This window comes from Phaseolus vulgaris, chromosome 4, assembly GCF_000499845.2.
Source record: "Phaseolus vulgaris cultivar G19833 chromosome 4, P. vulgaris v2.0, whole genome shotgun sequence".
NCBI classification, from domain to species: domain Eukaryota; kingdom Viridiplantae; phylum Streptophyta; class Magnoliopsida; order Fabales; family Fabaceae; genus Phaseolus; species Phaseolus vulgaris.
The window spans coordinates 10,652,203-10,664,638 of record NC_023756.2 but is presented as its reverse complement, the minus strand read 5'-3'; the positions used below and the strand labels follow the sequence as shown (position 1 = coordinate 10,664,638).

General features: G+C 35.0%; 2 protein-coding genes across 2 annotated transcripts; both read left to right on the top strand.

Annotated features, from left to right (window-relative positions):
• Nucleotides 1–5,079: 5,079 nt before the first annotated feature.
• Nucleotides 5,080–6,099, top strand: LOC137838282 (uncharacterized). The gene has a single exon (XM_068647532.1). It carries the CDS (start codon nucleotides 5,080–5,082, stop codon nucleotides 6,097–6,099), a length of 1,020 nt encoding a protein of 339 aa, XP_068503633.1.
• Nucleotides 6,100–6,473: 374 nt separating this feature from the next.
• On the top strand, nucleotides 6,474–7,016 carry LOC137838281 (uncharacterized). Its single transcript, XM_068647531.1, has one exon. The coding sequence runs from the start codon at nucleotides 6,474–6,476 to the stop codon at nucleotides 7,014–7,016; it is 543 nt and encodes a 180-aa protein (XP_068503632.1).
• The last annotated feature ends 5,420 nt before the right edge of the window (nucleotides 7,017–12,436 follow it).

Sequence of the window (12,436 nt, the reverse complement as noted above, 5' to 3'; positions counted from 1 at the left end):
CAGTTTAAAAACGTTTAGAAACAAATCTTTGAATCATTAATCTTAGTAAAAAAAATACATGCTCGTACAAAAGAAATAAACTCAAACACACATAATATATAAACTAAGTTGTCTTTCTTCAAAATTTCAAACTTGGATTCATCAAATATAACAACTCTAATGGCTGTTGGAGATCCCACATCGACTATAGATTAGAGCCTTTCATTGTATATAAGTGGGTGCAAACCTCACCTTATTGAGCCGGTTTTATGGGGTTGAGTTAGGCTTAAAGTCTACTTCTTAATATGGTATCAGAGCCATTTCAAGCTTATCCTAGCGAGTATTTGTTGGGCTTATCAGGTCCCACGCACGAGCTTCTATCTATCACTCGTTGAGTTAGGCTTAAAGTCCACTATTTCGTAACAATGACATCAATACTTTCATGAGTTGAATTGAATGAAAGGAAGTTATTTCTTTATTTCAAATCTCAAATATATAGATGTTAAAGTTGGAAGTAAAGAAAAAAATATTGCCTTCACAAAATGTACCAATAAATCAAACATTTTTGTTAGATATTGTAATTTCTTTTAATTTTGAAAGTGTTATAAATGACGTTAAACTATAGTTTTTAATGTTTTCAGTTATGCCATTATGTTTTCAAATACATCAAGCTAATTCCACATTTAATTTTATTTCGAAATAATATAACTTATGTTATCTTCAATTGCAATAATTTATTAATAATAATTTAATTTAATAAATTAATTAATTTGTTTCATTATTTTGTAAAAATTGAATAAATCATTTTTAATAGTTTATGACTTATTATATTTTTACATTACCATAATAAATAAATCAGTGACTTAATGCATGCATAGTTTATTCAAAAATATTATAAATGTATTATGAAGAATAAGCAATAATTATCCAATTGCGATCACAATTAAATAATTGTGACCTAAAAGTAAATGTAACACATAAAAAATCATTGTGTAAAGAAAATGCAACAATTAAAATGTGTTATCTAAAAGTTTGTAGAAAAGTTGGCCTATTGTATTAGTCTAAAGCAACGATTTTGAACAACGTGTGATCATAGGACAAAAATAGTTTCCTTTGAGCAAAGCCCACGGCTTCATATTCCACAGTTGGAAAATCATGACCCAACCATTTCCTAAAGTTAAGGCCACCGGTTTTTAATGTTAGGCAAGAATTTTTAGTTGTTGTCTAAATTAATAAATGATGTAGTGGTAGTTCTTAGTTTTTAGTGAAACTTGAGAAAGGGTAGATGGTTAGCAATTAAGGAAACCTTGGACGAAATTCATGAGAATTAAGAGTATTTTTTGGAGCTTTTAAACTATCACGTGTCACTTTCATTTGCACATGAGTTAGTTAGACTATTCCACTTGACTCTTCAAGCTTTCAAGAGTCATTTGTGTCCAATGGAACTCCTTCTAGGCACCACATGTGTTTCCTCCTTAGATTCATCATTGTTTTCCACCTATAATCATTACATCTCCTTAATTCAAGCAACTATCTATGTGCACTCCTTAATTTCAAGGGATTAAGATAGCTAATCATTTTTAGTGGAGTTAACTCTTGATTAACAAGGTTAACTCCATTTTCTTGTTCATTCTTCTCCCTTAGGTCGATCTCCTCCATTATAAACATGAGTCTCTTTCATTTGTAAAATACACCTTGAAAATTGAATGAAATTCTCTTTTGTGAGTACTTTGAGAGTTTGAGAGTTTTCTACTCTTGTTTTGCTTCTTATATTCAAGAATGTATGAAAATCATTTCTATTTAGATGTGATTCTTATTTTCTTTCTAGTATATGTCCTTGACCGAATCATTATTTGATGTTTAGAACATGTTTATTGAATTGTTTCACTAATTTATTCCAATATTCAAGTCATTGTATCCATATCATGCAAAATTGGCCAAAGATTTTTTTTTTCTAGGAGAATGGGTATGATATTAATGCTTGGTAAATCTTGGGTATTTTGTTCTTGTTTGTTCTTTGAGTTGTAGTTTTCTTCTTAAAGTTTTTAAAGTTTTAAAAGTGTTAAATCTCTTTTTAAAGTTTGCCTAAAATTTAATATGTTTTTGGAAGATTTGAGAGTAATAAACATTAAGATGCAAGTGTTGTCCATTTGGTAATTATTTTCAAGAATAAAAAAATAAAAATAAATTCTCTTTGGACTTACTAATTTGGATTGCCAAGACATATACATATTTTAAAAGCTAAGAAAAATTAAAAAATATCAAAAGAAATAAGTGGCAAAAATTAGAGGAAAAATCTAAGTGGGTAATTTCATGATTAGTCTGTCTTAATTTCTTAAATCAATTTACTACTTGATTTCCATCGGGATTGCATAAATGTATCATTCATTTTTGTGAGTTTTGTCTTCCTTAATATGTATATTTAGGTACCTTTCATTAAAAAGTTTATCATGAATCTTATGGGTAAGCTTTTTACTTAGATTTTTCCTTCCCAAATGTCTTTTTCAAATTCTTTTTGCAATTTTTGAGTCAATTTGTCATATAGTTTTGTGTAATATTTTGGTGCCTTCTCTTAGCATTTTCAGTTTGTCTTCTTGATTCTTTGTGTTTTTGTTATATAATTTTTATAATTTTAAAGGTTTAAGAGCATATAGTTTTGTTTTCTCTTTTACTAGAAATATATCATTTCTTGATTTGAATTCTGAAGGAATTTTAGGTAACTTTTTTTTTATGTGAATTGATTAGGGAAAAATCCATTATATGACACTTTCATGATTTGGATCAAGATTCAATAAGCAATTCAAGAACACAACAAGAACAAGAAACCAAAATAGAAACCCATTTCAAGAACACAAATCAAGAAACCCATGGGAAACCCATTTCAAGAACATGAACCGAATAGAACATCAACAGTAACATGACAAACTAATAGTACTTCCAACCGATTAAAACAAAAACCAATGACAAACTATTGATTAGAAACATTCAATAGTAACATTTGACCGATTGAAAATCAAGTAAAAGAAACAAAACATGTTTTAGAGTTTTTGATATAGAATGGGTATGGAAGAAGAAGATGAAGAGTTGAAGAAACTTATGAGGTTGAAGACAATTGGAGTGATCACGCCACTTGGATGGTGGAAGACTCCAAGATGAGTGAGAGTGCCGCCACTTGAGGATTCCCAAAACCCACAAGATAAGACAAAGAGAAGGAGAGCAAGTCTCACAAAGAAACCACTCAAATTCAAGAGAGTAACTTCACTTTCAATTTCAATATTCAACTTTCAACTTATGATACAAGGCGCCATGTACCTCTATTTATATAAGGCAAGAGAGTTGGAAGAGTCACTCTTCTAGTTCCTTCTCTAAAATAGCGCCTAAGAGAGAAAGGAGTTGGAAGAGTCTTTCTAGTTCCTTCTCTAAAGTAGCACCTAAGAGCCTTACATGAGAGGTGTCTTTTGGTTTTCCTCTTTGGCACTTTCCTAAGGCTACTCCTATATTATTTACAAAAGATATTAATTGGCTTGGACCTCATCTTTTGAGAAGACTAATAAGAAGAACTTCAAATGCTTTGGGCTTTGTCCATTTCTCCTATTAATGAGGTCTTTATTTGCTTGTTGAGATGACCCTTCAAGTATAACATCCTTGGTTATCTTCATGTATTTTTGGTTCATATCACTTTTGGACTTCTCTCTTAGGTGAATTGAGTGCAACCAACCTTTTTCAAATCAAATTTTAACATTTCTTTAAACATTCATCCAAAATAGTTTGAGTGTAAACACTTAGAGAGTGTTTAAGACTTTTTTTGCTAACCATTACACTGCTTTTAGTGTATTTTTTGTGTTATTTTTATGTAGATTTTCTACTTGAATTTTGAGAAGATGTCTTTGAGTCCTCCAAAAGATTCCAAAAAAAGGAGGCAAATGACTCTTGAGAATCTATACCAACTCTTAGATAGACAAAACAAAACAAAAAACCAAAATCTAGAAGACTAAGGAGAGGTTGAGAAGAACTTCAAGTGCCTCTATTCATTTTGAAAGTGACATGAAGGATTTATGTAAATCAGAAAAGGTGGAAGAGAAAGAAGACACCATCATAGGACATGACATGAAGAAAATAATATTAAAACTAATGTAAAATTTCAAAAGTTTGTAGCTGGATCCGATCCCAATATGAATGGGGGAGTTAAAGAGGAAAGTACACCAAATTTCTTTTTCTTGTGAACTTGTGGATGTGGACATTATTGAATCTCTTATTTTAGAATTTGAAGAGTATGCTTTGTTTTTGGTGTAACTGTAATGATAGGTCAAAACCGAGAGGTGAGGCCGAAAGCTAATACCGAAATAACCTCTCGGTTATAACAAAAAATATATAAAATAAAACTAATATATATATAGCAAGGCCCAAATTTACATAAGAAACCTACGTTAGGGGGTGCGTAAATAATAAAACGGTGTAGAAAGAAAGTCCAAAGGTAAAGTGAAAAGCCCATTAAGGAAACTGTATAAATAGGAGATCAACATAAGAGGTAAAAAAGAGTGATTTTTGTCTGATGAACATTAAACTATTTCTGACTTTGGCATCAGAGCGCCTTGCAGGTATACCCCCCCATCTGTGTGAAGGAGAAGCCGAGAGCACCTAGCTGAAGGAGAAGCCTAGAGCACCTAGCTGAAGGAGAAGCCGAGAGCATCTAGCTGAAGGAGAAGCCGAGAGCACTTAGTCGAAAGAGAAGCCGAGAGCACCTACCTTGAGGAGAAGCCGAGAGCACCCAACGTGAGGAGAAGCCCAGAGTATCCAGCTCAAGAAGAAATCGAGAGAGTCCAACCCAAGTTTGGAAGATTTGTAAAGGAGTTAATCTTATCAACCTTATTCTAGTGTTCTTGGTCCTAGTTGTAAGAACATTTTGGGGCCCACCGTAGAGTCGAGAAGTAGCTGAAAAAGGTTGAAGACAAGATGAATCAAAGGGAAGAACAGGGAGGAGAGCAGGCAGATAATGTTAGCATGCCAATGACAATGTTGGTACAACTACATAAAGAGCTTGGGATGTTAAAAAAAAGTAATGAAGAAGAATTAAGTATGTTAAGGGTCGAAAACGCACGTATGAGGAGAAAATTACAAGAAGTAACAGTTTTAAACTTATCCTTTGAGACCGTTAAGCTGAGAGCACAAGTGAATGAGAGGATTCATCATAATGAAAGTTCCCAAACAAAGAGAGGATTGCTCGAAAACTTTGAGGTTTTTGTAGGGGCATCTTCAAGAAAACATCCCTTCTATGATGTTATAGTCGATACTCCACTACCAGACAATTGGAAAAAATTGACTATTGACAAATACGACGGAAGTACAGACCCTGATGAACATATTGCAATATATACCACCCAAATTAGTTTATATACATGGAATGACGCTGTTATGTGCAGAGTGTTCCCTACAACGTTGAGAGGGGCAACGTTGAGTTGGTTCACACGTCTCCCACCCTTAAGTGTGGATTGTTTCGATACATTGGTGGAAAAGTTTAGTGCTCAATTCGCAACCAGTCGTCCTCTTCATCTAACATCGATTGCCTTGGTAAACATAAGGCAAGAGAAGGGAGAGTCGTTGAGGATGTTCATGGAACGCTTTGGAAAGGTTGCCTTGGGAATTCGAAATCTCAACCCAGAGGTTACCATGCATCATATGATAACATCGTTGAAACCAGGACCATTTGGTGACAGTCTTTGCAAGAAAACTGCAACCAATTTGGATGAGTTAAGGCCGCGAGCATCAAAATTTATGCAGATGGAAGAACTGAGAGAGTTTCGAAATCAGGTAAGGATTGATGGAGGTGAAAAGAGAGTGATAGAAAGAGAAAGTGGACCTATGGCTAGAAGAGCCAGAGAAGAGTTTAGAAGCCGAAAGTTCCAACAATACACACCCTTAAATACAAACAGAACAAGAGTTCTACAGGAAGCTATGGCTGCAGAAATAATACCACCACCAAGAAAAGCAAGAACACCGGAAAGAACAAATCACACTAAGCGTTGTGAGTATCATAAAAATCATGGTCATCATACAGAAAAGTGTATTGGGTTGAAAGATAGAATAGAAGAATTAATACAAGCAGGGCAGTTGAAAGAATGAGGGTAAGTCCGGAGAGAGGTTTGAGAGGGGGTGAGATCGGAGAGAGAAGGGCGGAAAGAGTTGAAAGAAGGGAAAATAGAAGAGTAGAAAAGAGAGATGATAGAAGGGGTAGAAGGCCGGAAGGAAGAGGTGACGAGGTTTATCAAAACACACAGTCAGTAAGGCGAAGTAGGGAGCAAAGTTTGGGAAGGCCGGTCAGAGGGTTTATAAACACAATTTCAGGTGGGTTTTCTGGAAAGGAATCTTCGTCAGCAAGAAAACAGTACTGGAGAAGTATCAGAACCATTAATCATACTTTTAAAAGAAGAACTTTGCCACCGATGCTTTTTACAGATGAAGATTTTTAAGAAATTGATCCTGATCATGATGACCCTATGGTGATAACAGTAGAAATAGCCGAGTATGCCGTCATGAAAACCTTGGTTGACCAGGGGAGTTCAGTTGATATTTTGTTTTGGGATACTTTCAAAAGGTTGCACTTGAGAGAAGAAGATATTGTACCTTTCCGAGAACAACTCATTGGCTTCTCGGGTGAAAATGTTAGCACAAAAGGATATGTTGATTTAATGACACCATTCAGAAGAGACAGTAAGACTAAAAAGATCAAAATCAGGTACTTAGAGGTGGATGCTTCCACATCATACAATGTATTGTTGGGACGATCTTCTTTGAATAAGTTGGGAGGAATAGTCTCAACATCGCACTTAGCCATGAAATTCCCAACAGAGAAGGGGGAGACAGCAACAATTTATGTCAATCAAAAAGATGCTCGAAAATGTTATGTAGCAGGTTTGAAGATGAATTTGAAAGCAAATAAAGATACTGAAAAAATGGTGGCAATGGTGGATTTAGACCCCAGATTGAATGATGAGAGGTTGGAACCGAAAGAAGAGACAACAACTGTGGTACTAGGCTAGGACGAGAGACAATGTACTTACATAGGTGGAAGTATGCCTGAAGAATTATTGAGAAAACTTATTACAGTGTTACGTAACAACAAAGACTTATTTGCTTGGAGACCATTTGATATTCCTGGAATTGATCCAGAGGTAATTTGTCACAAGTTATCTGTTTGCCGAGAAGTAAGGCCGATATCTCAAAAACGAAGAAAACTGGGAGAAGAAAGACGGAAGGCAGCAATTGAGGAAACTGAGAAATTGATGCAAGCTGGTTTCATTCGAGAAGCTTAATATACTACATGGTTATCTAATGTGGTACTTGTTAAGAAACCGAATGGAAAATGGAGAATGTGCACAGATTACACAGATATGAATAAAGCCTGCCCAAAAGACACATATCCATTGCCTAACATAGACCGATTGGTTGATGGAGCGTTTGGTCAAGAGATGATGAGCTTTCTTGATGCCTATTCAGGGTATAATCAAATACAGATGTATGGACCAGATATCCCAAAAACAGCTTTCACCACAGATACTGCAAACTATTGTTATAAAGTCATGCCTTTCGGTTTAAAAAATGTTGGAGCCACCTATCAGAGGTTGATGGATAAGGTGTTTAAAGAGCAAATTGGAAAGAACATGGAGGTTTATGTTGATGATATGGTGGTTAAATCAGATAAAGTATAGAAACATTTGGAAGACCTTGAGGAGGTGTTTGCACAAATAAGAAAATACAATATTCGTCTTAATCCAGAAAAGTGCGTTTTCGGCGTGAGAGGTGGAAAATTTTTGGGTTTCATGTTAACAAACAGAGGTATTGAGGCAAATCCTGATAAATGCGAAGCAATAATGAAGATGTGAAGTCCGGAAAGCTTGAAGGAGGTACAAAGACTAGTGGGGAAGCTGAACTCATTGTCAAGCTTTTTACCAATATTGGCTAAGAAAACTAAACCGATAGTAAACTTGTTAAAAAAATCTGAAACCTTTGAGTGGAATGAGCGATGTGAGCAAGCCCTTTCTCAGATCAAAAGTATGGTAGCCGAACCACCAATCTTAGTTAAACCTGTGTCAACCCAACCCATCATAGTTTACCTAGCAACTTCAAATGAAGCCATAGGAGCAGCCTTGATCCAAGAAAACACGGAGCAAAAACCGATATATTTTGTAAGTAGATCCCTCCAAAACACCGAAACCAGATATCCCAAGGTTGAAAAAGTTGCCTTAACACTGGTGTATGCCGCGAGACGTCTTTGACCATATTTTCAAAATCATCAGATAATTGTGAGGACAGATTATCCAATATCTAAAATTTTGAGAAAACCAGATTTTGCAGGCAGAATGGTGACATGGTCAATGGAGCTTTCAGAATATGGAATCAAGTATGAACCAAGAGGACCAATTAAAGCCCAATCCCTTGCGGATTTCATTATCCAGATGCCGACAACAACACAACAGGAGCAGTGGACATTGTATGTAGATGGCGCGTCAAGCAAAAGAGGAAGCGGAGCAGGGATAGTACTTGAAGGACCAGACAACTTCCAAGTAGAGATGGCGTTAAGATTCGAGTTCAGAACATCCAACAACCAAGCCGAATACGAAGCTCTTGTTGCAGGGTTATTATTGGCCAGAGACATGGGAGTCGAAAATGTCATTTGCAAAAGTGACTCTCAACTTTCAGTGGGACAGGTACAAGGGGAATATCAGGTAAAAGATCCATTATTAATGAAATATTACCATAAAGTATTAAATATTATGCAATGCTTTAATAAGGCTGAAATAAAATATATTCCGAGAGAATTAAATATGAAAGCAGACTCATTATCCAAATTAGCAAGTCAACAACGACAAGTGCAACATAAATCAGTCATACAACAAACCCTCAGTCATCCGACAGTTAGTTTAGAAGAATGCTTCAATGTTGCAACGTCAAAAGCTGATGGATAAAAACATATATAGAAGTGATAAAGAGCCAAGAACAAGGTGTTGAACTGGATACAAAAATGGCAAAGAAAGTGGCTAGTTTTGTTTTAATTGGTGATGAACTTTACAAAAGAGGATATTCTATACCTTTGCTAAAGTGTCTCTCGAGAGAGCAAGCTCAATATGTAGTGAAAGAACTTCATGAAGGAATTTGTGGATTACATTGTGGAGCTCGAACAATGGCAACAAAAGTTTGTAGAGCCGGATACTACTGGCCAACAATTCGAGAAGATTGTGAGATTTATGTTAAAGCATGTAAAAAATGTCAAAGAGTTTGGAAGTTTAAATCATATACCAGCACAAGAGTTGCAAGGAATTGTTTCTCCATGGCCATTTGCAAAGTTGGGAATTGATATACTTGGTCCATTTCCACTTGGACGAGGACAAACCAAGTTCATGATAGTAGTTGTGGACTACTTTACAAAATGGATAGAAGCAGAAGCATTGACTAAGATAGCGGCTCAGCAAGTTCAAACGTTTGTATGGAAAAATATAATATGTAGATTTGGAATCCCACACACCATTATAACTGACAATGGCCGACAATTTATTGATAAAAACTTATGGAATTTTATGCAGAATTGGGGATCAAGTCAACAACCACTTCAGTTGAACATCCGGAAACGAATGGACAAGCCGAAGCTGCAAATAAAGTTATTCTCGGACAATTAAAGAAGAGGTTAGGAAGTGCTAAAGGTTTATGGGCCGAGAAGTTGCCAGAGATATTATGGGCGTATAGATGCACACCACAAATGTCAACTGGTGAAACACCGTTCAATCTCACATATGGAACAGATGCAATGCTAACCGTAGAAGTTAATGAACCAACACTACGAAGGCAAATGGAAGATTGGAATATCAACAATGAATGTTTGAGGACTGACCTTGATCTTATTGACGAACTTAGAGAACGAGCAAAAATAAAAGAAGTAGTAGTAAAAAGAAGAGCAATGAAGAGGTTTAATGCAAAGGTAAAATTAAGAGATTTTAAAGAAGGGGATTTGGTATGGAGAATGCGAACTGACGCTCAAAAAGATCCGCGACATTGGAAAGGTCCTTTCAGGGTACTAGAAAATTTGCAAAATGGAACCCATAGATTAGAAACTTTGGAAGAGAAGGTGATACCAAGAACATGGAATGCAAGTCATTTAAAGTTTTATTTTAGTTAAAATAGCAGATGTAAAAAGAAGACTTTTGTGTACATACTTATCGTTTAATGAAGAAGAAGCATTATCAAGTGACACAATTCATCTTGTTCACTTTCATTTTTTTTTTGGTCTTGGATGATTTCACTCCAGGTGAAATCCCACCCATGAAAACATCTACTTAAAATTCTTTCGGTCTTGGATGCTTTCACTTCAGGTGAAATCCCTCCCGAGAGAACATTTCTGCATAAATCTTTCGGTCTTGGATGCTTTCACTTCAGGTGAAATCCCTCCCAAGAGCATATTCCCTTATAACTCTTTCGGCCTTGGATGCTTTCACTTCAGGTGAAATCCTTCGCAGGAGAACATCTACTTATAATCCTTTCGGACTCAAACGCTTTCATGACGAACCTAAAACAATCTCACGTAAATTTTTCGGCATAAATTATTTTCACTTAAACTCTTTTCCAAAAAAATATTGTGTATTTCTCATGGTCCAAAATAAATATCGAATACTAATGCCGAAAGATCAGATGGAGCATGTTTGTTATATTAGATGGATTAAGGTAAGATATATTTCAAACCATACTAAGCCAAATAGTGAAGCCGAAAAGGTGAGATGAATTTATCTTCGGTTGGAAAAATAAATCGAAGGTAAACTCGAGGATGTTATTTTATTTTTATTTCGGTTAACTAAAACCGAATACTAAAATTGAAAGGTGAAATTGGACACGTTAGTTATATTAGGTCGTCTAACTCTATCTTTCAGGCATATCTGGGGTAATTAAAATTATTCACTAGCAAGCAATTAGGTTACGTGCAAAGAAAATAAAATATTATATATAGTTGGATGTTATACATCCAAAGCCCAACCGAAAGAATTCTTTGGTCTTAGAAGATTTAATCATTCTTTGGTCTTAGAAGAATTCTTTTGGATGTTTTCACTTTAAGCGAAAATCCTCCATTTGACATACTTTAAAATAAAAACCGGGAGGTCTAATCCAGCATTAGGCATCTCAATATTAAGTTCAAGAGATCAATTGCCATTAGGCAGTCTTCCGAAAAATCAAGGCCATAAATTAGAAAGTTGATAAAACAATCATTTATAGCTCGATAAAAAACCTGAAAGATCCAAGTTACAAAAACCGAGAGGTCTAGTTAAGGATCTGTAACCAAAAGATGACATTTAAAGCCTTTAAATTCAATGACCAAAAGATTAGCACCGAGAGGTTACGACCGAAAGCTCTGTGATAGCATTTACTTGTAACCGAAAAAACAAAATTAATCATTCAAATCACATAACCAAGAGGATAGGCCGAGAGGTCTAAAATAATATCTAATGATAAAAAAAAATTCGAAATAATTTTATAATACTTCGCTTGTTGCAAAATGATCAATAATTTTATCTTTAAGAACCGAAAGGTCCGATTGAAGATGTATCAAATCAAATATTTTCGAAAGAATATTGTGTAGTTCTCGTGATCACTGATGCCGAAAGATGAGATCGAACATGTCTGTTATATTAAATGGAATAAGTTAAGATATCTTTTAAACCAAATATCAAAACCAAAAGATATGAGTATTAAACCAATGGGTATAATTAAATTGCTAAGATCCAATGATTATTATTAAAAAAAAAAAAATTGGTTACAACCGAAAACTTTCAAAAGCTATAATATCATAACTGAAAAGCGGATAACTCGAAAAATAGAACCGAGAAGTCACCATCGAAAGCTCTAAATAATATTTACACAATAACAAAACCAATTTAAAAACAAGAGAAAGCAACGAATTTTATAAAATCAAAACGATAAGTTCCAAAAAAGGAATTACATTACGAATGCAAATATCCATACATTTATCAAACATCATAGCATTCCAAAACAAATTTGCTTCTCGTTAGCTAAACCGAGAACTATAAACAAAAATGCGAGCATATACCCATCTAGCTCTCGGCATCAACATCTTCAGTATCATCTTCAGGAATTTCATTAACAGGCACTAATTCACTATTATAGAAGTCTTTCTTAACATCAAAATTGCCTTCATAGATGGGAATCTTGTAGAAATACTTCGCCTGTTCCAAAGCTTTCGCAAAGCCTAACTTATGTTGTTCCAAAATAAAGTTTTGGGCTTCGAAAACATCCACCTTCAATTGCTCAATCTCGTCCTCCATAACTTTAATGGTGTTGGTGTTAGAATCCTTCACGGAAGATAATTCCGAAACTCTTTTCTCAAGTAGTTGATTGTCGTTACGAAGTTGACCGATCTCTTCACCAGTCTTCAAGCTTACGACCTTTAAATCAGAAATTT